The 25825-nt window shown below is 37.2% G+C and overlaps 1 protein-coding gene across 2 annotated transcripts; it reads right to left on the bottom strand.

The window, feature by feature from the left end:
* Positions 1-419: 419 nt before the first annotated feature.
* Positions 420-25060, bottom strand: LOC109218374. Of its 2 annotated transcripts, none has more exons than XM_019382736.1 (7): positions 24847-25060; positions 24421-24507; positions 20655-20846; positions 20257-20430; positions 19516-19569; positions 19283-19436; positions 420-675 (listed from the first exon to the last, which is right to left on the bottom strand). In XM_019382736.1, the coding sequence occupies exons 1-7, from the start codon at positions 24976-24978 to the stop codon at positions 644-646; spliced, it is 825 nt and encodes a 274-aa protein (XP_019238281.1). In that variant the 5' UTR covers positions 24979-25060; the 3' UTR covers positions 420-643. The 2 variants fall into 2 exon arrangements, with proteins under 2 accessions (XP_019238281.1, XP_019238278.1); XM_019382733.1 differs by lacking the exon at positions 420-675 and adding an exon at positions 18748-19071.
* Between the last annotated feature and the right edge of the window lie 765 nt (positions 25061-25825).

The following is a 25825-nucleotide window of genomic DNA, read 5'->3' as shown; positions in this document are numbered from 1 at the left end:
CTCGGTTTGCTTAAACATACTGCTTTCACGTTCTTATCTTACTTCCTAGTCTCATAATTAGCATCTATTGCCTAACAACTAGCATAAAAACATATCACGTATTTTTAGAATCACAAAATCAAATCTAATTGTAATTACCATTTTCAAGGTAAACAGGACCGACAACACCTGTGATGAAGGAAGAATAGCTGGTGGAGGAACTACAAAAATTTCTTGGCTTACTCATTTTCCTTCCTCTCTTTTCTTTCTAATTATCACTATTTTCTTTCTCTCATCCCTCACATCCCACAACTTCATTCACTTTTTCTTTCCCTTTTTTTTAATAATGATTCGATCGAACCCTATGTAGGTTGCCTATGTATCATGTTCCATATGAATCAGACCAAGCGTGGTTCTGGAAAAGTAACAGACAAAATAAACTAAAAACAAGTTATTATTTTTTTTTGATTTTTCATTTATAACTTTTTTTTTTCAAATACAAATGGTAAGTGCGATGACAAAAGACTTGACAAACTCTTACACCACCTAAAAGACTCAAAACTACTAGACAAGACAAAAAATTAAAAGAAAACATGAAAACAGACTCAAAATATAAAAAGTCTCTTCAAACAAGCTCCCAAATGCGATGGCCCCGGGGTATTTGTCATGCTCGAGCTCTGGTACACTGATCCATACCTGAATGAGAAAAATAAGACCAAATAGAGTTAGTGACTCAGGACACTATGCAACGTCACAACACCTCCCATTGGACACATGTAAGACATGAATGGGACTATATTTTGCAAAATGACCTATGTGGCCAAGAGTGGCTAAAAGTGCAAACTCGGCAAGGATGACCTAAGACATCAAAAAAATTACTTTGCAGAAATGACTTATTTCGTAGAAATGGCCTATGTGGCCAAAAAAATGGCTAGAAGTGCAAACTCAACAAAATGAACCTTAAACAGAGAGGACACCTTGTTGTAGACTTAGAACTCTAAGACATGGGTCACTGAACCACTTTTGTGAAAATAATCCCATTTTGCAAGAACGGCCGATGTGGCCAAAAGCGGCTAGACATGCAAATTCGACCAGGATGACCCTAAAGTAAAGAGACACCTATATGTGGATTCAAGACTCTCTAGACACAATTAAACAAGCCAGTTTGCGAAAATTGGCCTATTTTGCAAAACAACCGACGTGGCCAAATGTGGCTAAACATGCAAGATTTGCTTACGACCCTCGAAGCCAAGAACCTAAGACTTACTAGGAAGACCGGACCCTATATAGGATGCCTACGTATCTCGCCCCGAAAGACGAGAATCATATATGCGTAGTTCGGAATGATTGGACATGGGGGAAAGCTTTAAAAAATGCAACAAAAGCTATATTTGTTGTCTTTTTGAAAAATGATGGAAAATGTAAAATCTTTTTGGATTTTCTTTTTTTCTCTTTTTTTTTATTTCTGGAAGATGATGGGAAAGTGCAAAATCTTTTTGGATTTTTTATTTTCATTTTCTTTTGGTCTTTTCTTAAAAAAGTTGTGAAAGAAAAATATAATTGGACCCTACTTGCTTCATTTTTACACTTCATCCATTTTTCCAAACATCAGTCCGCCAAATGACCTTTCTACCCTCAAAGATGCAACATGTATCACATAGGGATGAGTGAATGTCCTTTTGGGCCATGGGCCCACTTGACACAATTTGGACAGGCTTCCTGCGAAGGGACACGGTGTTTAGGACCGAGCCCTACTAAGTCACAATGATATGATACAAATAAAACTAACCTAAAGGCTGACCTATGTTTGGGGTTCACTAACAAGGCAATTTAGGTGAACGTATGGTCCTTGGTGGCTGCTCAAGCTTTCCACCCACTCCATACGTCCGACGGCCCCCTCCTAAAATAAGGATGACTCAACAAAAAGTTCGTGTACGCGACGCGTACTACGAGACTTGTTGCAGAAGGAAGATCCATGGTTTGCAAATGATGACAGTTATAAAGCGGTAAACACATAAGAAAAAGCGATGAACAAATAACCAACAAAACAGAAAATAAGACAACAAACTAAATAAACAAAGCAAATAAAGAAAACAAACACCTCAATCGAATATCCTAAAAGCTAACAAGATCAAGTATCAGCTCGAACCTGCAACTCCCCAGCAGAGTCGCCAAAGCTGTCACACCCCTTTTTTTAACCTCACTAACCCCTCTTAAAATAATAAAAGTGATTTTGAAGCTCAAAAGGGTTTTTAAAATTGAAAGTGACAAAAAGATTGCATTTAGAAGGATTTTCAGAGTCTTCACCTAGCATTTGGTTTCGGTATGCCAGGTCACCATTTTTTTTTAAATAATAATTTACCTTCAAAATACATTTGACTCTTAACCAGTTTGCACTAGAGATTCTAGATAAGGGGGTTCATTTGACTCACAACAAGAAAATTAAAGCAGATGAAATAGTGAGGAGAAGAACCTGTTTAAACAAGATTTCTTTAATATTGATAGAAGAATCGTCGAGTACCAAGTTTCTACTCCAAATCCGAGTGAAAAAAGTGGCAAATACACAGTAGAAACCGCCGACCTAAAGCGGCGGATGGAATCGAACTCACAATCCAACACCGAACCTCAAACGATTTCCATTTTTATAAACAAAATTTGACGGACGGAGATAGCAATGGAAGAGAGGCTAATAAAAGGAGTCAGATATGGAAATATATGTATTAAATTGAATGAATCAAAGTGAGAAAACCAATAGCCACGAAAACAGTGTAAAGGAAAAAAGAGACGTTTGGCTAGTTGCTCTATCTCTTTCATTTTTGTTCGTTGAACCAAGCAGCTGTGAAAGTGCGGCGCAATTTTTTTGTTTCTCACTACTGTTCCCTTCCCCTCTGTTTGTTACTGTGTGTGTCTTATCTTATCATTTTTTGCTTTTTGTTTTTGAGAGAATGAATAGAGATGGGTGTACGACTTTATGTGTGTAGTTGGCGGCTGTGGTGGCGTCTAGGCCTAGCGCGACTAGAGATAGGGGTTATAGAGGAGGGGCTTGGTTGTTGCTATTCTTAGGCGAAGGGGTGTACGGTCGGCTCGTTAGGGGTGAAGAAGAAGGGATTGGTTGTGAGAGGGTCGCTGATGGCTGCTGGATGTTCTTAGAGATTAGGGGTCCAAGAAGTAGGGTCCTTCTAGGGTTTTAAAATTGGGGTTTATTGTGCATGGGGAATTACTGGTGGCCCTAGGATTAGACTGGATAAGTGGCTAGGATTTAGAGGGCAGATGGGTCAGACGGGTCATAGGTCTTGGGCTATCCGAATTTGGGCCAAGTCAAGCTCAAAATAATGATCTTCTGACATAAAATAAGACAAATTTAGTCCACAATTTTTCTTCTTATCTTTTTGAAAAAATAAAATATCAATGCTATTTTTGTATTTTTTTAATTTTATGAAAGGTAGATAAACTAAAAGTAACTAGATAAAATATCAGTGCTAAATAAAATAAAATATTTTTGCAATTTTCATTTTTATGATAAAATAAAGTAAAAGAGTCAAAACTAGTTAAAATAGAGATATTAGGCCGAGGTCATTCTTAAAGAAGGCAAAAATTACATGTCTACAGACCTCGCCTGAAAGAAGGCAATCAAGAATCAATTAGGCCGAGGTCATTCTTAAGAAGCAACATTGGCGAGCCGAGTAGCTAAGGTCGAGGTCGAGCACTCAGATCGGCCAAACGGCTAGTTTAGTAATAAGATATTTTAAAGCACCTGCACTTTCAGTAGGTAAGGGATATGTCCCATATAAGTAGGAAGAGAGAGAGAGAGAGAAAGAGAGGGATATGTAATATTCTATATGATATGCTCTCTCTAAAAAAGTTAATTCTCAAGTAACTACAAATATTATCTTTACACAAGATTCGGTTTGTTGTTTGTCCCATACTTTTGCACATCAGATCCGATAAAGTTTTCTATATTCCCACATTTGGCTACCTTACATCACTGTCAGAGGGAGAATCATCCACTTCATTGAATATTTGGGTGAATCGCTCCCTCTATTTACATTTATTGCCATTTATCATATTCATTGCTTGCCACTATCCCCTCATTCATTCATAGCAATATCATTAAACATCCCCTTGATATTTAATAGACTTGAATGTGGTTTTATATTATTGTTATCCCCCAATCTTAGATCTAGGACTTATTATATTTTACTAGAATTTATCCGTTATCATTTTATTTAATTAGTTTAACTAAAAGGCTTAACACTTTTTGGTCAAACAATTCCCAGCCTCAGGATCGTGATGGCACCTAACATACACTTAGTAGGCAAGCCGACTTTAACAAAGTATTTAACCAATTTATAACAATTAATATAAAGTAATTATAACGACCCGACCGGTCGTTCTGAGCTCTAACGCGTCGTTCAGCAATTTGAGTCCATGAGCACCTTCACTTCAGGTATTATGACTTGTACGCGTGGTTGGAATTGAATTCCGGGAAGTTCGGAGTTGATTTGGAAAAAGAATTCCCATTTCAAAAGCTTTAAGTTGGAAGAATTGACTAAGATTGGATTTTTGAGTAAACAACCTCGGAATCGAGATTTGAAGGTTCCAACAGGTTCGTATGATGATTTCAGACTTGGGCGTATGTCCGGATCGGAGTTTTGAAGACCCGGGAACGTTTCGGCACCTATTATGGAAGTTGGCATTTTTTAAGGAATTTTATAAGTTTGGGTTGAAGTACATATCAGAGTTATCGATGTCCGTTTGGGATTCTGAGTCTGGGAATATCTTCGTATGGTAATTCTGGTGTTAGGAGCACGATCGTAAGTGAATTCGGAGGTGCGTGAGTAATTTTGGAGTCATTTGGCTAAAGTTAGAAATTTGAAGGTTTTGAGGAGTTTGATAGGAAGTGAACTTTTTGATATCAGGGTCGGGACCGATTCCGGAAGTTAGAGTAGGTCCGTAATGTCGAATATGACTTGTGTGCAAAATTTGAGGTCAATCGGACGTGATTCGATAGGTTTCGGCATCGAATATAGAAGTTTGAAATTCTAAAGTTCATTAAGCTTGGGTTGGAGTGCGATTCATGGTTTTAGCGTTGTTTGATGTGATTTGAGGCCTCGAGCAGGTCCGTGTTATGTTATGGGACTTGTTGGTATGTTTGGACGGGGCCCCGGGGGCCTCAAGTATGTTTCGGGGTGGTTTCGGATCATTTCGAGTTGTTTTGCAATGACTGATGCTGGTGTCTGGTGTTGTTCTTCGCGTTCATGAGGATCCTCTCGCATTCGCAAAGAAGGATTTGGCATCTGGGATTTCTTTCTCCGCGTTCGCGAAGAGAGTCTCGCGTTCCCGAAGAAGAAGAATTTCTGTTGCGCATGTCTTACTTCAGAGGCTCATATCTCACAATCCACAAGGAATTTGGAGATTATCCAAAAATGAAAGTTGTAGACCTTCGCGTCTCGTTTTCAGAAAGTTAAACTATTTAGCATTTGGATTTTTGTACAAAAATTATGGCTGGTACACCACAAGCTATCCGGGAAGATGAAGAAGAAATTTGTGTTGCACAGAGCCTACCTTGGCAGCTTATATCTCAAAATCTTAAAACAATTGGATGATGACCAAAACATGAAAGTTGTAGATCTTGGTGTCTAGTTTTCAAAATATTAAACCATTTGTCATTTGGAATTTTTCTCAAAATGTTATGGCCATAGATTGTCTGGGAAGAGTTTGAAAAATGGTTTTTGGGAATTTTCTTCTTCGCGAATGCGATGGGGGTCTCGCGAACGTGAAGACAAGTCGTCTGGGCAGTGTATAAGTGTAACAAATGGGTTTGGCTCATTTTATCTCATTTCCTCCATGGGAGCCGACGTAGGAGAGATTTTGGAGCTCCATTTTCGTCATCCATGTGAAGTTAAGTTATTCCCACCTATTTCAAGCTAATTACTCGGATTATATCTAGATTTTAACATGGGAAATTAGTGAAAATTGAGGTTTTGAAGAAAACCCTGGTAATTTGGTATTCTTGGATTTTGACCACGATTTGGGCACGAAATTGAGAGTAAATTATATATTTGAGTTCGTAAGGTTAAGGGTAGACTTTATCTTTGAAAAAGTTCAGAATCCGGGAACGTGGGTCCGAGGGCGATTTTGTCAACTTTTCGAGCAGAGTTGGGAATTGATATAAATTGAATTGTTATGAGTGTTTGAGTATATACCTATGGGTTTGGACAATTATTGACTGGTTTTCGAGCGTTGGGCATCTGTTTGAGTCGTCGGAAAGGCTTGGAAGCCGGATATGGGACTTCAGAGTGAGGTAAGTGTCCTTCATTACCTTGTAAGAGGGAATTAACCTCATAGGTGAACTGAATGATTATGTGCTTCTATTTGTGGGGGCTACGTAGGCACGAGGTGGCGAGAGTCCGTACGTAGCTACTAGCTATGCCTATGTCTGGGTAGTTTTAGGCGTACATCATGCCTTGTTGATATTGTTATTGATTTATATTTATTGTTTGTCTTGAGGGGCAGCGAGATTGAGTTTGCTTATTAAATATTTTTGAAATAGTGAAATTGAAGAATATAAGATTTAAAAGGTTTCATTTGAGCTTCGTATTTTCGAAAAGAATTGAGAAATATTATAATAGCATAAGAAAATCTATGTGTAACCACTAGTAAATGTTGAAGTCAACCTCTCATCACTACTTCTTCGAGGTTAGACGAGATACTTACTGGTACACGTTATTTTCGTACTCATGATACGCTTGATGTGCATTCTTGTTGCACAGGCACATGTATGTCCAGTGGCCTCATTGGGCGCAGCGGCATGGTTGATACGGAGACTTAGGTGAGTTTCATATCTCGAGACGACCCACGACCAGCAGAGTCTCTTTCAGAGTATTGTATTGTATTTTCTTTTCTGTCCAATTTGTATTTCGGACAGTTATTGTATTACATTTACTTCCTAGAAACTGCTCATGCACTTGTGACACCGGGTTCTGTGATGATTATGAGGTACTCAGTATTAAATTGCAAACATTCTTTTATTTATTCTGTAAAGATTATCTTTACTAGTTAAACGGAAAGAAATCATAGTTTTCAAAATTATTAAAATGAGAACTAAATTAACTTCTTGGTGTTGGCTTGCCTGATAGTGGTGTCCGACGCTATCACGACCCTTAGTGGATTTTGGGTCGTGACAAAATGGTATCGGAGTACTAGGTTTGTGAGGCCCGTAAAAGATTTTTACTCTAAACTCGAGAGCTCGTAGTGCCATGTTAGGAATATGTTTTGGAAATTTGTATGCTCGCCGCGGTTCGGACCCTTTGGACTGATCTATGCATTAAAAAGTCAAGAAATAATGTTTTCCAGAAAAGTGCGATTCTGCAGTTGAGAATGCGGTCGCATAACAGCTATGCGGACCGCATAATCGCCGCAGAGTGAAACAGTGTGTTGGTCAATTTAAGGTCAACTATGCGGCCAATTATGCGATCGCATAATCGATATGCGGGATGCATAGTCGTCGCATAATCCCCTTGGGATTTTGTAAGGGGGAGTTCTGCGGTGCATTATGCGACCGTAGAACGGGTATGCGGACCGCATTTCTACTGCGTACCCAGACAGTGTGTTCAGGTTTTGGGAGCATTTTTGCGGTCCATTCTGCGGGCCGCATGTCAACTTTGCGATCGCAAATGCGATCGTAGATCTGAGTCGGGCTCCTATTTTCTAATTTTTAAAACCCGACCCCATTCCATTAAAAACATCCCCTAGGCCCCTTTTATGCAGTTTTTCCTGAAAATAGAGTGAGAGAGGAAGTCCTAGATAGAGAGAGGGTGGTCTTCACCAAGTCTCCATTTGATCTTTGCCCAAGCTCTTGAAGATTATCGAGTAAATAAGCTATGTTTTCATCCTAAGAGGTAAGAACTTGTGCCCTAATCTATAAATTCAAAATTTTATCTAAAAATAAGTGATCAAGGGTGACTTCATGGGTGTGGGAATTAACTATCTTGCATGCATGAGTGTCAATGGGGTATGGGAAGATTGTGAGTTAAAAGATGGTAATTGGGGTAGAAAGTGATAAAAATCTCTCACAAAAAGGGTCCAAAAACCACAATGTACACCTAGTGCTTGACAATACGCTCAAATGAGCTAGAATCTTAGTCGTATCTCTAATTCTTGGATTAATTCGTGGTTCTCACAAAAATATATCGAAGTTGCTAGGGAACTCCGGAATTTATTGTAAGGATTTAAGGGAGGCTCCATTAATGTTTGTATGGCTAACCCTTTTCTTGTTAGTGTTAAATTCTTAGTGTTCGAATGGTTGGCTTGAGTTCCAAATTGGTCATACTTGATGAATTGCATTGATGTGTTAGGTGACGGACTTTCGTCCCAAATTTTTCCATGTGTTTATTTTGAAATCATGATAATTGAAAAGGTGATCATGTTCTTCAAGTGTCCGTTATTTCTTATGTGTGTGCATGCCTTGTATGATAGCCCTTATCAAATGGATGATAGAATTACATGAACGAATTAATAAAGGAAGACTTGTGTTGTATTGATGTATCCAAGTGCCAAGAAATAAATAAATGAAAAGAGGTGTTGTACCATGTGTTGGTAAAAGATGGAAGGAAATGGGAACTAAGGAGTAACTAAAAGAAGTTATGTCCCAAGTGAGATGGCTTAGCCGATCGGGCCGAGATCGGACGCCATGCTGTACACATGGTGGAATTTATATTAGATTCCGGAATATTATTGTGAACATGGATATGTCTCACTTGGGATGGCTTAGCCGGTTGGGCTGAGACCGGACTCCGTGTAAAAACCCCATGGTGGCATTATATTTTAAGATGTGGTATTTGGAACTAAAGAACATTAACCTAAAGGAACGAAAAGACTTAACCAGAATAATGTGAACCTTATTTGGTGCTCCTCCTTGTAATCCTGTGATGTGCTTGTTGGTAACTTAACTGTCTTCTATTTGTTCACTATTCATCCTATTAAGAATTGTGTTTGCCTTACATACCAGTACTATTCGACAGTACTAACGTCCCTTTTGCCGGGGGCGCTACATCTTTGAATGGATGTAGGTGGTTCCGTTGCTGATAGTGTCGATCGCAGATAGTGGTGCTCTCTTGTTCTCTTCACAGCTGTCTTGGTGAGCCCCCATTCCTCCTAGGGGTTTGTGGTTCTTCTTTTGTGTAAGTTGTCATATTTTGAGGTATGGCCGGGGCCTTGTTGCCGGCATCATCATTTTGGTCTCCTGTATCTTTAGAGGCTCCGTAGACATTTATGTGGGTCATGTATGGGTGCCGGGGTAGTCATAGGATCACGTTGTATTTTGAAACTTTTCGTTTCTAGATTGTCAACTGTATGTACTTTTTGGGAACTTAACTATGGCATGTTGTATTTTAAGTAAGAATTTAATCTAGAAATGCTTATGCGATTATACAACAACTCTCCTTCACATGTTTAACAATTGGTAATGCATTAATTCTTCGGGTATAGGATGAGTTGGGGAGGAAAGTCTAGATAGGCTTGCTCGACCGGGTTCCCTCGGTCGCACGCCGGTCGCGCTCCCCAAGATTTGGGACGTGACAAGGTTCCCTTAGGTCTCATGAGTTATGATCAAGTCTAGTAGAGTCTTGCGGATCGGTACGAAGACGTCTGTACTTATCTTCGAGAGGCTACAGGGCTGTTAGGAGCACTCCCCTTCTTAATTCCTCATCGTGTGGTTTGATTCCTTTGAGTGTTATGCCCTTGTTTCCTTCCTACTCAATATTATGCGACCGAAGCTCTTATAATAAATCGGGAATTGAGGAATTGAAATGGTACTGCAAATGTGGTGTAGGATGTTTCCTCTTACGTATTTGACTGGGCAGCGAAGGATGAGGAAGGGCATGTGGGAAGTGTCTTGTGGTGATTAAACTCCTAGAAGGCCAAGTATGGGAAACAGGAGTCGAGTAGTTGGTTAAAGGAGTGAGTTTAACCAAAGTGGGAGAGTGGCAGAGTAGCATAGGGGTTCTGTGGTTGGGTGACTACGTGCCTTGGGAGGAGTTTAGAGTAAATTGGGATTCACGGTGGTCAGTGATTGGGTCTACGGGCTCAATTTGAAATGTTGTCTATTATACGGCAGAAGATTTGATGCAGCGGAAAGGAGTTGCTTGATATGAAGAAGGATAAAACATGACTTTGGATTGGAATGTATTGTCTCGCCTTTAGTTGATGTCCATGAGGAGTGAATGGACTTGTGCAGCTAGTGAGTAAGCATGGGCTCAGGATGGGTTACTGATTTCGTAGTAGTTGGGCAGTGAAGCATCACTGGGAGATGTCGGCATGTAACTTCCACATGTGGGTTATCTCCTGTGAGCAGGTCAGCCGTCGCGTGGTTGGCGAAGTTTCAACGAAAGATTTTATTGGCTATCCAGTAAGAGGTCGAATATGTGGATGTTGCTAGAGATTCAGAGTGTTTATGAAATGTTAACGAAAGGATTTCGAGGAATTTGGCGGTTTGATTGCGCAAGATCATGTCAATAAGAGATAAAGGACCTTGGTGGGTTCCAAGGTTGTGTAATAGTAGCTTCAAGCTAAGTGGGAGAGTCCCACCGCCTACGATTGGGTTGCATGGTCGTCTATTTATGAGATTTTTGGTTTATATTGGCGGGATATTATGACTATGGAACAGGGTCATCAATAGTGATTCGAGCAAAGAATTTGAGGAATGCATGCTATAATTGGCCTTATTAATTATATTCGGGACCAAGTCAGAGTGGGTGGCTCTCAATAACGGTCCTAGTGGATTCAAAGGTTAAGGTGCCTAAGGATTTCGAGTCCATAAGTATGGTTAAGAATCGAGCTTTTCCAACGGATTATAAAAAGAGGCTTGGAATGTTCTATGATATCTTCGGCTTGCAGTTTAACATTAGGGAAAATGAGAGAAAATGACTTCGGATTCGTAGAGGAATTTCAGAATGGGTGCCCCAGTTGAAGATACGAATGTGCGTGCAAGGAAGGTATGAAACGGTTCATTTGGAGACAGCGTGGTCTCATGGAATAGGGTCACCCAAGATGGGTGCAAGTTAGGTTTTTGATGAGAAGATTGGAGCTATTGTTATCTCTAAGGCGAGTTAAGGACGAATTAAGAGAGGTTAGATTGGTTGGCCTTAGTTGAATTAGCATACTAGTGGTAGTGATTAGTTCCTTCAGTGTGATTAAGTTATGCATGTGATTTATGACGGTACGTGTAAGGCTTGATGGCCGCCGTAATTGATTTTATTCAGAAGTATTCCAGTATTATGGCCTTTTATGTGTAGGCGGATCCCCGAAGGGTTATGGTAGTCTAGCCGCTACTTGAAGATTTCCATGTTCTACAGTTATGAGGATTGACTCGTATGTTGCTATGGTTCTCCTGAAATGAGTTAAGTGAAAAGTTCCCATACGACGAAGTATTAATATATTAGTGGTTCAGGAGTTACGATGAGAATCTTGTACCATCGCATATTGGCATGTTATGTATAGTTAGTGGTGTGGAATTTGAAAGCAAGAATCAAGGTTGCGATTCGGTGTTGACAAGGATGTCACGAGCTCGGATGGGCAGGAAAGGGATTTAAATGTTTAAAGTAAGCTGGCATTGTCTTCAGCGTTACCTGAGATCGGTGTTTTGTGAAAAAGGTTTTGTATTCTGGTTATGGATTCTTAATCGCTTTACTTAGTGCGGCCGGTGGTATGGATGTGCAGACTTGTTATCTGGTGCATAAGGTCGTGAGAGCGTGCCCCACGGGGAGATTGTATAAGTGTGGCATGTATTCACTTGATTGATTGAAGAATTAAACCAAGAATGAAGATTGTGTCGATATCGTTAATTTGAGAAGTTATGCCTGGAGGGCACTCGGTTTATTGGGTTATGGACTGTGGGTGTCTGCTCCGGTCATGACGGATATTCTTGTGAGTTATGGGAAAATGGGGTTATTATGAACTCTTGGAAGGTTATTAGCCTAGTACGGTGCGGACAGAATCAGGTCGAGGTCGGTGGGTGGATTTAAATATGAATATGGGCCCTATATCAGGCCAGATGTGTATATTTCAACATAGGACTCCTTATGGAGGAGTATTTGGACGTTGGATGTTATCTCATCGTCGGCTATTGCATGTAATATTATATTGTGCCGTGTGAGCCGTGAGACGGATTGATAAATTTCTTATGTGTTGAGGTTCCGTGTAGAGATGATGTTATGTGAGCAGGATGGCTCTTGAGATTCAGATCATATATCGCACCTCAATTGTGCTTGAGTTTTGTAGCGTATGGCGCTATCTGTCTCCCCAGGGATGGTATTATGCACTTAGCGTGCTTGTGACCGATATTCGGTATTTAGTACAAACGAGCAATTTAGCTCGGTGTGTATCTCCTTGTGTGAATTTTATGTTTGGATCCGGTTGCACGCCGCAACAGTGTGATATTGAATACAGTTTTTATTTTATCTTTTGTGTGTTTTGTTTCCCATTTTCTAAGCAAAACTCATATTAGTTGCGTGAGTTGAGTAGTCCCTTCCAGAGTTTGTTTTCCTTATGTATCATGTTCGAGTTTGTAGCCTATTGGCACATTGTGGCATCATATGGGACTTTTGGTCATGTTCATGGTGACTTATTGCCTAAGCAATTCGTACTGGGTGAGACGGGATTATTGGACCTAGGATCAGTGCGATCGGATTATATGAAGTACATTAAAGAGCAAAGATCATTATTTGGTTCAGAATGAGGTGATGGTTCTTGTCGGGAGTATAGACTCAATGAATTATTGACTCGGCAGTTGGTTATGAATTTCTACACGTCTCTTCCGTCATTGCGGTATTGTAAGAGTTGGAACAAGACTTATATATGTCATGATATGCATTGGGAGCATCAGGTTCGTAGAATTCCGGCTATAATGATCAGAGAATGTTATTATGATCCTGTGAATGAAGTGGTGCAAGGTGTGAATTCAGCAAAGGTATGCGGTCAGGCAGTGGTGCATCGCGTGGTGATTGATACGGTGTTTATATGTTAGGATCATGCCTGCCAGAGAATTAAAGATGTTGAAACTGGGCTCTAAGGCTTATTCGCCTAAATAATAGAGAATATCTTCAGATTTAATCGACTTCATGTGCTCAACTGAGTTGTGGTAGCACGGGTAGGTGCACGAGGTGTTAAACAATGATTTCAGACAACTTCAGTGCAGTTCTCAGCACGTTCGAGGACGAATGTATGTTAAGTGGGAGAGAATGTAATGACCCCGACTGGTCGTTTTGAGCTCTAGCGCGTCGTTCAACAGTTTGAGGCGATGAGCAGCTTCACTTCAGGTATTATGACTTGTACGCATGGTTGGAATTGAATTCCGGGAAGTTCGGAGTTGATTTGGAAAAAGAATTCCCATTTCGAAAGCTTTAAGTTGGAAGAATTACCTAAGATTGGATTTTTGAGTAAACGACCTCGGAATCGGGATTTGAAGGTTCCAACAGGTTTGTATGTTGATTTCTAACTTGGACGTATGTCCGGATCGGATTTTGGAAGACCCGGGAATGTTTCGGAACCTATAGTGGAAGTTGGCATTTTTGAAAGAATTTCATAAGTATGGGTTGAAGTACATATCAGTTTTATCGCTGTCCGTTTGGGATTCCGAGTCTGGGAATAGCTCCGTATGGTGATTCTGGTGTTGGGAGCACGATCGGAAGTGAATTCAGAGGTCCGTGGGTCATTTCGGAGTCATTTGGCTAAAGATAGAAATTTGAAGGTCTTGGGGAGTTTGAACGGAAGTGGACTTTTCGATTTTGGGGTCGGATTCCGATTCTGGAAGTTGGAGTAGGTCCGTAATGTCGAATATGACTTCTGTGCAAAATTTGAGGTCAGTCGTACGTGATTTGATAGGTTTCGGCATCGAATATAGATGTTTGAAATTCCAAAGTTCATTAAGCTTGGATTGGAGTGTGATTCATGGTTTTAGTGTTGTTTTATGTGAGGACTCGAGCAGGTCTGTGTTATATTATAGGACTTGTTGGTATGTTTGGACGGGGTCCCGGGTCCTCGGATGTGTCTCCGAGTGGTTTCGGATCATTTCGGGTTGTTTTGCAATGGCTGATGATGGTTTCTGGTGTTGTTCTTCGCGTTCGCGAGGATCCTCTCGCGTTCTCGACGAAGGATTTGGCATCTGGGATTTTGTTCTCTGCATTCGTGAAGAGAGTCTCGCGTTCGCAAAGAAGAAGAATTTTTGTTGCGCAAGTCTTACTTCGGAGGCTCATATCCAAAATCTACAAGGAATTTGGAGATGATACAAAAATGAAAGTTGTAGACCTTTGTGTCTAGTTTTCAGAAAGGTAAACTACTTAGCATTTGGATTTTTGTACAAAAAGTTATGGCTGGTACACTACAGGCTATCAGGGAAGATGAAGAAGAAATTTGTGTTGCACAGGGCTGACTTTGGCGGCTTATATCCCAAAATCTACAAAGAATTGGCCGATGACCAAAGCATGAAAATTGTATATCTTGGTATCTATTTTTCAAAACATTAAACCATTTGTCATTTGGAGTTTTATTACAAAATATTATGGCCATTATACTAGAGACTATCTGAGAAGAGTTTGAAAAATGGTTTTTGGGAATTTTCTTCTTCACGAACGCGACGGGGGTCTCGCGAACGCGAAAAATAGTTGTCTGGGCAGTGTATAAGTGTAAAGAAATGGGTTTGGCTCATTTCATCTCATTTCCTCCATGGGAGCCGACCTAGGAGCGATTTGGAGCTCCATTTTTATCATCCATGTCAAGGTAAGTGATTCCCACCTATTGCAAGTTAATTACTCGAATTATATCTAGATTTGAACATGGAAAATCATGGGAAATTAGTGAAAATTGGGGTTTTGAAGAAAAACCTAGAAATTTGGTATTCTTGGATTTTGACCACGATTTGGGCACGAAATTGAGAGTAAATTATATATTTGAGTTCGTGAGGTTATTGGTAGACTTTATCTTCGAAAAATTTCGGAATCCGGGCACGTGGGTCCGAGGCCGATTTTTTCAACTTTTCGAGCGGAGTTGGGAATTGATATAAATTGAATTGTTATGAGTGTTTGAGTATATACTTATGGGTTTGCACAACTATTGACTAGTTTTGGAGCGTTGGGCATCGGTTTGATTCGTCGGAAGGGCTTGGAAGCCGGATATGGGACTTCGGAGCGAGGTAAGTCTCCTTTCTAACCTTGTAAGAGGGAATTGACCCCATAGGTGAACTGAGTGATTATGTGCTTCTATTTGTAGGGGATACGTACGCACGAGGTGACTAGAGTCCGTACGTAGCTACTAGCTATGCCTATGTACGGGTAGTTTTAGGCTTACATCTTGCCTTGTTGATATTGTTGTTGATTTATATTTATCGCTTGCCTTGAGAGGTTGCGAGATTGAGTTTTCTTATTAAATATTTTGAAAATAGTGAAATTGAAGAATATAAGATTTAAAAGGTTTCATTTGAACTTCGTATTTTCGAAAAGAATTGAGAAATATTATAATAGCTTAAGAAAATCTATGTGTAACCGCGTCGAAGGTATGTTTCGCGAGCCAGGTAATTTCCTTAAAATGCTACAAGTTGAATTTTCCTTATTTTAAAAGGAAGCAAGAAAGAGATATGATTTAGATGTTAAAATTATATTTGACCGCGTCGCAAGTATGATCCGCGAGCGGGGTGATTCCTTAAATTTATATTTGACTGAATCACGTGCATGATTCGCGAGCGGGGTATTTCCTTCTACTACTCTTATGGGATCGGGTCGTTCGCCTCGGTAGGTTAATAGATGCATCTATGGTTTGCGTCGTTCGACACTCGACAGTGCACAATTTACTTTTATGTTGGATCGGGCCGTACGCCTTGGCATTTCCTATATATATACATCATTCTTATGGAATTCATGCGTAATATTTGGCTAGAAGCCGGTGTATCTTAGGTTTTTTCCCTGATTTGATTTATGACAACCTCTTGATGATATCCACTATATCTATATATATGCTCTGGTTACGGAGGGAACTTGCTAGCTGAGAGCTTGAGTAAAATTATAAAGAAGGGAATTGTATCACGTATTTTATACTTGCTTATTTCATATATTTACTCTGTTTCATATTTATTCACTTTATTATTGTACCTGATATTATTGGACCACTAGTAAATCTTAAAGTCAACCTCTCGTCACTACTTCTTCAAGGTTAGACGAGATACTTGCTGGTACACGTTATTTTCGTACTCATGATACGCTTGATGTGCATTCTTGTTGCACAGGCACATGTATGTCCAGTGGCCTTGTTGGGCGCAGCGGCATGGTTGATACAGAGTCTTAGGTGAGCTGCATCTCTCGAGATGACCCACGACCAGCAGAGTCTCTTTCATAGTATTGTATTGTATTTTCTTTTCTGTCCAATTTGTATTTCGGACAGTTATTGTATCATATTTACTTCCTAGAAACTGCTCATGCACTTGTGACACCGAGTTCTGGGATGATTATGAAGTACTCAGTATTTAATTGTAAACATTCTTTTATTTTTTCTGTAAAGATTATCTTTACTAGTTAAACGGAAGGAAAACCATAGTTTTCAAATTTATTAAAACGAGAACTAAATTAACTTCTTGGTGTTGGCTTGCCTGACACTGGTTTCCGGCGCCATCACGACCCTTAGTGGATTTTGGGTCGTGACAGTAATGCATTTAATGAGAAGTAAACTCAAAATTTAACACAATGTGACTAAAAGTAAGGCGATGCTAACTACTCCAAGAAATCCTGAGTGACAAGTACATGAGCAACTCTACAAGTATAATCTGAAATAAATACAACCTTTCGAATGAGATAAACAAATTTTCTATACTTCTGCACTCTTTTACGCAAATTCTGAGGCTGGTGGTCTTGGAATTCGCCCGATGCAGTAGGAGGCTTTATGGAGACTTCATGGTGAGCTGTTTTACTTGACCGATTTGCAGCACATGGAATCACCCTCCCTACTTATCTATTATGTCTATATATTTCTTTCAAACAGACAGTGCTATTATGTTGACTCTACATACTCTTGGTAGATGCTTGTGATGATTATAATATCTGAGTTTTGGACTATACAAACAATTGTAGTCGTGTTTAGACCCTGTCCGAGATAGTATATATCTATATTATTAGTTTGCGATTATTTCTATTTCTTATAATATTATAGATTTTTTCTAAATATTTGGTTAATCTGCTTTGGAACTTGATTGTTATTATGATGGCTTTCCTACGAGCGTGTTAGGTGTCGTTACGACTGTTGGTGAGATTTTAGGTCGTGACAGAAATCTAAAGTTTTAAGCACCTTAAGGCCGATTTCACCAGAAAATCCCAGAAAAATTCGTGTAAATATGGAAACAAGACAAGCCAACATGAGTGTCCAAGGAAGTTCCATACATCAAATCACTCACGAATTTTTGTGCACATAGAAGTGTAGAACTCATAAATATATTAATAATTGCTTTTGTTTGAATTTAGAATGAATGAAGAAAAGAGACTCTTGTAGTGTAGAACTCATGTAGTGTCTTTTCAACAACTAAATTTTAAATCATCCAAAATAAATTCCCCAACAATAATTAGTTATCTGAAATTATATATAATATGCTAGCTTCTTAATATTTGGATATGAGTTAACAAGTAGGTGGTGCATCAGTGCAGTTACCAGGACCACCAAATAAGAAATTATAATCCCAGTAACCATCTCGGGCATTATTCTCATTCCCTTCGCAGTAACACCTATCCCGATCTCTGTTTTAAAAGGCAGAACTGGGACTTGCCCGGGGCTCGCCCCGGGGCGGAGCACTCGTAAAACGCCCCTGGGCTTATGTGTGGGACTTAGTTCTGTGAGACTTACGCCTCGGCCATTGGGGCTTACGCCCCGGACACGCCCAACGCCCAGCGTACTGGGCTCGCCTAATAGAACTTTATGCAATTGTATGTAATTAACCTTGTAAATCTTCAATTTTCTTAATAAATCGTTGACTACTCAAAATTACTTTTTTCCTAAGTATAAATTATTAAGTTGAGAGTATTGTCATAATTAAAATAAAAATTATTGCACGTTATCCACTAAGACTGCTATGATAGTTAATTTTAAATAAATCTTTCATTTAAAAAGTATCTATTTATTAACTATTATTATGTCTTTACTATGTAATGGAGTAGTCCATAATTTTTTTTATAATTATTTTTCTTTTCGTGTTTACGAGATACAATATTTATTAATTTAATATCTCAATATTAGCTAGTAACTATGTACAAATAATTAGTTATCATGGTATTGTATGATGAATTGTGTGTCACTTTATTAACTTGTTGAAACTTAAAAATGAATGATGCTTGAGAATCATATTTAAATTGTGAATTGTATTTTCATATAAATTCTCTTTCAAATAGAAAGCATATTAAATAAAAGGAGTATTTTAATAAAAATATCAAATTATAGTATCGAAATTCTTTCAAAATTCATTACTCCTTAAGAGATACATATAAGATTTTGTATCGAATACATTACTTTTGATGCTTGAGTTGTAACGACATTGCAACTATTTGCACATTATGATATATGTCATACTTTTCATATTATTGATAGTTGAATTATAATTTATTAATATTTTAAATATATTATTTGTTATAATTTTGTAATTTTAATGTAGTTTTTATAATTAATTTTCATTTTATGCTATCCTAAAATTCTTGAAATTAGTAAAATTTAAAGATCCGTCGGACTTACGCCCCATGTCTCAGGGCTTACGTCTCGCCTCGTCAGAGGTAAAACGTCTCGCCTCACGCCCCCGCCTTTTAAAACATTGATCTCGATGAGTTTGAACAAACGATTCATCTGGCTGAACTTATCAATGTCCACACCATACATGATTTGGCGCATGCGACAAGTGAGGCGCTTATAGCCGTCCCAAAATTGACCATCCCATTGGTGGGCTCACTGTTTCACCAGCTGGTGTATGCGCCTGCCCTCCATATCTCACTCTCTCCGACCCATTTCTCAAAGCCTTGAATATGTCGTCCGGCCATAATCCAATAACAAATACAGAGAACAGCTGAAGATAATGCTCTGTACTACACATAAAAACATATTGTAGGTTTATCAATTTCTGGTGATATTTGAAAATAATGCATTCCTTAACCCAAGTTGGAAAAATCATTTACGTTTTGATTTTTTAACAATTATAGCACACGCTCTAGCAAGCCCAAATTGAAACAATTAAATCAATATAGTATAAAAGGAATTTTGATTAATAAACATGGCATGACAAATTAATTACCTTGATCCTTGTAGATCTGAATCTGCAGTTCTTGGCTGTCATACTGTGGCAACGAGACTTTTGGGAAAGCATAATCTACTGGTATTTCACTGCTAAGCTGAATGAATCCTGGACAAATACTGTTGTAACATCCTGTTTTCTGCTGACCATCTGCCTATTTCAAACAATTGTATATTTGATTTACATTTCTTTTTTTTTTTATTTAAAGAAATATGAATTCCTAAAATACTTACTGTCCAGTAGGTGTACAACCGAGTCCGTCCGTCACCATTTAGTTGTGGATGTACCTAAAACAAACATCACTTTTGGAAATGAAAATATTTCTTCCAGAATTTTAGGGAAACAAATTATGAATGAGTAATAGGAAGACAAAGAAAAGAATTATCTCATATAGACATTGATATATTTTGCATGTGTTAATAATTTTTATGATCAACGTAAGATTGCATTTTTCCCTAGTTTGTCATAGATAGATTAATGGATAGATATTTTTTTATTTAAAATTTAAATACTTCAATATTCATTTATTATCATTTACTATTTCAATTTTTATCAAATAATGACACATTTTATTTGAATTGCAATTTTCTCTAATATTTTATTAATAATATTTAAATAAATTTTATTTGATTATAGATTTATTATATTTAAATATAAAAAAAGTATGCCGATCTTATTCATTCCGTGTTCATATCCAAAGACAACATCTTAATATTCTCGGATTTAAACAACTAATTAATCTTAACGGTTAAAATAAGAGGAGATGTGAATGTGGGGGAGCTCAATAAATTTGACCTGTAATTGTTATAGACCTTAGGTGTCGTAATTTGAAATTACTTCTATTCTTTTGGTTTCTTATCATTCATTTCATATAACAAAAAGTTAAAATATGTTAAGTAATTTCTATGACACATGAATGTAAGTTTATTAAAAATTACAATCTATTCAGCTAAAAAAAAAAAAAAGAAACTTACAATCCAACCAGTTTGTATCTGCTCTAAATTTGTCGCATCACCACTTTCAAGAAATATTGTTGCAGAAGTGTATTGGCCAGGTCCATTTACTTGTGGATTATACAAAGTAACGATGGTTGAGGCACCTGTAAATTTATTTATTGCTGGGGATGCTTTTATGCTAATACCTGCAAACTGAAATAATTCTAAATTTAATTAATCAGTTCTCACTATTATTTAGGAATAAATTTGTCGCCTATAATAATAACAATTTATATTGATGAAAGGTAATTGATACTCGGTGAAATAATCAACCTCGTCAACCTATTTATTTATTTGTTTATTTGTTTTGCCCCTTTATTTTTCTAACTAATATCCCTATCTCAGCTCAAGTACAAAGGAAATAATAAAGTACTTACATCGATAATATCGTCAGTGGGGAATCCATTTGTCAAATGATGTTCCTTTGTCATTCGTCGAATAGGAACAGTTCCAATAGGACACCCTTCTTTATTCAACCAATACTCCTCTGCTTTAAAATAAGAAAATTGGTCCTTTTGCGGTTTCTTAGCTTTCAATCTTTGTTTTTCCAACTCCTTCGCAATGGTCCTCTGTTTTTTTTTAAGACGCCCACACAAAAAAAGAGGAGGATAAACTTCCAAAGAAAATTCAAGTAAAAAACGAGTTAAAATATAAAAATGTTTGCAAGAATAATACTGAAAAACTACATCCATGTAGGATTATAATTAAATAGGATTTATTGGGCGATCTCCGAGCGTTGAGTAGGCTTATTTAGTGCGCATAGTCGGGCGCTTGAAATTTAACCTCACAAAACTAAACCCCACACGTAAATCTTATAGCGTTTTATAAGTGTTCCGCCCAGGGGCGAGTCCCACAAATGCCTTTTGAAACATCGTTTGGTATTAATAGTTTTCTCCTTTCTTTAGTCCAAGTTTTCTTATCTTTGGATATGGAGAAAATCTTTTGAAGATAATGAAAGATTCAATTGCTGGAGAAAATTTTAGAGTTAATTCTTAGGAGATAACACATGAAAACATTGTATATCCATGAGGAAATCTCATATTTCGTAATTATTGCTACTGTTTGTTTAGGGATTATTTTCTCTTTCTGTTTTTTCCGACTCGGGGTTGAATAATGGGATCCTTACACAAATAGCCGGTCATATTCATTATTTATTTTTTAATGCCATATACATAGATTACACATTGATTATACACATATAATACATAAAATATATATATTACCTTTACTGGCAATTTTTTGATTAAGTGATTGGGTGGACGACTATTTGAGTTAATTTTTGTGGCTAAATGTTGTTAGGGCTAACTAAAGACGACAATTTATGGGTGGCAAAATCAGAACAAAATTATATAATCGGGCTCAAAAGTTAATGGGTTGGGCAGTATGTATTTTTCTGGTGGGCTATACCAAAAAGTAATCCGTCATAAAATGGAAAAAGGATTAGTTACCTCCCATAGCAAAGGTTGATACCTTATTTATTTTAAATAAATATCATTTTAAAAAATTATATTCTATAACTACCTTTTGATTTTTATAGCCAAATACCTATTTATGATCACCTCCTACCCTTAAGCCATAAAATTTGCTACCCTCTCTCTCATAAACTACGCTGCCTCTCTGACTTGACCCTAATGAAGGCAACGAAATCTCCATGGCCAACTCCAGTATGTTTCTTCTTCTTCTTCCTTTCCGATTTTGATTGTTGAAGTCAGTATGTTTCTTCTTCTTCTTCTTCCTTTCCATGGCAAAGAATTTTTTGGGACTTTAACCTCTTGGCAATTTCTTCTTCGGTGGGTGCTAGCAATTTCTTCCGATTCGTTACCAGCGGGTGCTAGCCAAATTCAGTTCTGGGACTTTAACTTCTTCAGATGCGTTACGGATGCTAGCAATTTCTTCTTCAACGATCTTTCTCATTTTCTTCTTCTTTCTCTCATCACTGCTTATGGAATCATGGTCGGAATCCGATGGGTCGTCGGAAAATCGTCGACTAAAATAGGTCGTCTGAAGTTTGGGGTTGAGCAATTTGAAGATTCTGTTAACTTTTTTTTAAGAGCATTTCAATGTATCTCGTTGTATTTCTATCTATTTCATTGTATTCACTATCTTTTTTTCATTGTAATTCAATGTATCTCATTGTATTCCATGTATTTCATTGTATTCAGTGTCTTTTTTTCTCATTGTATTTCAATGCATCCCGTTGTATTATATGTATTTCATTGTATTCACTGTCTCTCTATATGCCATGAATGTATTCTTATGGTTTTTTTAATTAATATAATTTATGTATTCAGATGTATTATATAATTTCTCTGAAAATTGCTATATTTTGGGGGTATTTTTCGGTTGAGAATCTTTTTTATAACTGAAAAATACAAAATTTGTGTGTTATAATTGAGTTTGTTGAGTTATATTAGGAGTCTATTATGTTAACTGATTCACTTTCCGTTTTAAAAACAGTTTAATCCCCTATTTCACGCCGTGAATACAGTCGAATATAGTCGAACACAATAATCTATCCAGCTGTAATCCCATGTTTCACTCCATGAATACAGTCGAATACATTCGAATACAACAACTGATTAGCTGGACTTCCCTGATTCACGCCTATTTTTGCTACTGTATTCATGAATACAACAGCTTAAATACATCAAATACATCTTATAACCACAGAAAAGGTATCTATAATCCGTAATATAGCAAATGGTATCTATAGATGACTAATTACTACTAAAAGATAGTGCTTTATGAAAATCTCTCATGGAAAAACTATATAAACTGTTAGTCCATAAAGAAACCATAACTAGCCCAAAACAAAATATCTATCAAAACTGCCCAAATGTCATCTTATAACACATCTATTTTGCTAGAACACACTTTTTGAGACACTGGACTTGAGCAATATTTTAATGCTCTAATTCCTTTAATTTGAAATTCAAATAATCGAGCATCTTTATTCGATTTAGAAATCACTACTAAACTTTAGTTTGTTGGATTTGATCGAAGGTTTAAATTAAAAACGTCATGAACAGCCATTGAAGCTTGCTAATTAAGCTTGAATTCAAACATTTAGTTTTTTCAAATTAGAATTTATATCGAGTGGATGTTGTTGGAATAGATTGGGTACATCTTAAGGAGTGTGAATCTCAATGTTGGGACGATTCGGTGGAGATTTCATGTGGTTTGAATTGGAATTTAATCCAAATTCGAAGTACACAAGATGAACATAGAAGAAAATGATATGTGTATCTCACTATATATCTCTCATGTATCTTTTGTGTATCACTTGTGTATCAAATATGTATCTCATGTATATCCATATATACTTGTATGTGAGATACATGTTTGATTCATATGCCGTAGAGAAATTTTTAAACTCGATTCAACTACGAATTTGACTCAAAACTAGTCCAAATCACCTCCAATCTTTCTCAAATTTTGTATATTGACTCGTCTATATGTTTTCAATGAATGTCAACCATATCCATTGAAAAAAATCCCTTTTTCTTAGGTTTTTAGAATGTTGAATACTTATTTTTTGTGTTTCATCACTTTTTTTGCTACTTCATCCATGAAATTTCTTTTCCGTCTTGCATCTAATGTTGTTAATCATGCTTAAAAATATGGAAGGTGATCTTTGCGCGTGGAAATAATCCTTATTTATCTAGGATTGTCAATTTGTATGTATTTGGTTAGTTTTTGTAAGTCTATGACTAATGGCTAGTGGTTGATAAGTTTGGACTAATTTTTGACATTTTCGTAAGATTCCCTCAGGAAATATAGATGCGTGGACATTTTCATCCCTCGAGCGAAAGTATATCGGACGGACATTTTCAGAATTACCGTTTATATTTTAACCCATTAAAAATAGTTTTAAACTATTTCCTTATAATTATAAAGCACGTTATCAGAATTTTCAAGTGCTTTAAAATTCTGGCACGAAACCCACCCATTTATTTTAAGCCTATTTTGACCCGCCAAAGTTTAGCTCAAGCCACCCATCTATTACCCCTAGACTTAGTGGAAATATAAAATATCGCAAACAAAACAGAAGTTTATGTTATCAGCTTATGTTTCTCAAAAGAAAAGAGAAAAAAGAAGGGGAAAAAACGGTTACGCAGGATTATTAGTATAAATCTTACGCACCTTAATTCTTTCTTTGTCCAGCATTGGGTGCAGAAGAGCTGGTTGTTTATAAATGTCCACACAGTCATAAATATCTCCATGAATAGTCTGCAAAAATAAGTCAATTTCACAACAAACAACAAACAACAACAACAACTCAGTAAAATCCCACTAGTGAGGTCTGGGGAGGGTAGTGTGTACGCAGACTAAACCCCTATCCCAAAGGAGTAGAGAGGCTGTTTCCGAAAGATGACCCTCGGCCCAAGAGAATAAAAAGACAAAATGAGACAATATTAGAAAAATAAAATACTACAACAATTTTTGACATCAATGTTTTCTAAAATTAAAGGAGACAATTTCACAACAATGTTTTCTAAAATTAAAAATAAAATACTACATATAAATTTTTCTAATTTGAAACATTCAACATATAAAAGATATGGATACCTCAACTGTAACGTTTGCTCTTCTACTAGACCCGTATCCTTCAACCACACAAAAGGCAATTATATTCCAAACTAAAATTATGAAACAGACAGTTGTTAGTCTTAGTGCCATCGAAACAACACACCTTTGCATTTTATTTCTGAAAACTATACTTATATATAGACTATGGTACAGAAGAAATGGTTCAATCTGGAAAGTGGTTGAAATACTTAAATAACATACTTAAACAGACATGTTATGCAATCTCATTATAAATATCTATGATTTATATGCACTTAATCTATTTATATATCATGTTGTCTAGATTTGGAATAGTATTCATAATATTATTTTTTTGGTTTTTTGACCAAAAATATAATATTTTGAATACTATTCCAGATCTAGATAACATGAATATGCTTTTTGGTACATTCCTCTCTTATGCATACTCCTATTTTGTTAACATAGTGACGTATATGTTATCCGATATTAAATGTCCTAAGCCGCACTGTGATCCTTTATTTCGTAGCATAAATTTTTTTCTAATAGAATGAGAGACAAATATGATTGTTACCACAAAGAACTTCAAAAGTTCATGGAATCTCCTCTTTGTATTTAAAAGAGAAAAACAAGAAGAGGAGAATTACTGTCACGACCCGGATTTCCCACCCTTGGGAGTCGTGATGGCGCCTACTAATAGGAGCTAGGCAAGCCAACTTAATTAACCACTCATTAAACACATATTCCTTTTTAATAATTTAAGAGCATTAAATTAAAAGCAACAGAATTAAAATCATAAGCGGAAGTCTTAAATTTAGATAGCTGAATAAAATACAGAACCCCAACACGAATCTCTACCCCGGAACTGGAGTCACATACTCACGAACATCTAAGAAGTGCTAAATACAAAGTCTGAAAGAAAGCATAAATCTGTTTATCTCGGGTACAATGAGATGACAGTCTAATATAAGGAAAAAGGAGATGCCGGGCCTGCGGACGC

The sequence above is a fragment of the Nicotiana attenuata genome, unplaced genomic scaffold, assembly GCF_001879085.1.
Source record: "Nicotiana attenuata strain UT unplaced genomic scaffold, NIATTr2, whole genome shotgun sequence".
NCBI lineage: Eukaryota > Viridiplantae > Streptophyta > Magnoliopsida > Solanales > Solanaceae > Nicotiana > Nicotiana attenuata.
The sequence above is the reverse complement of the archived record's forward strand: the minus strand, read 5'-3'. Positions and strand labels throughout refer to the sequence as shown.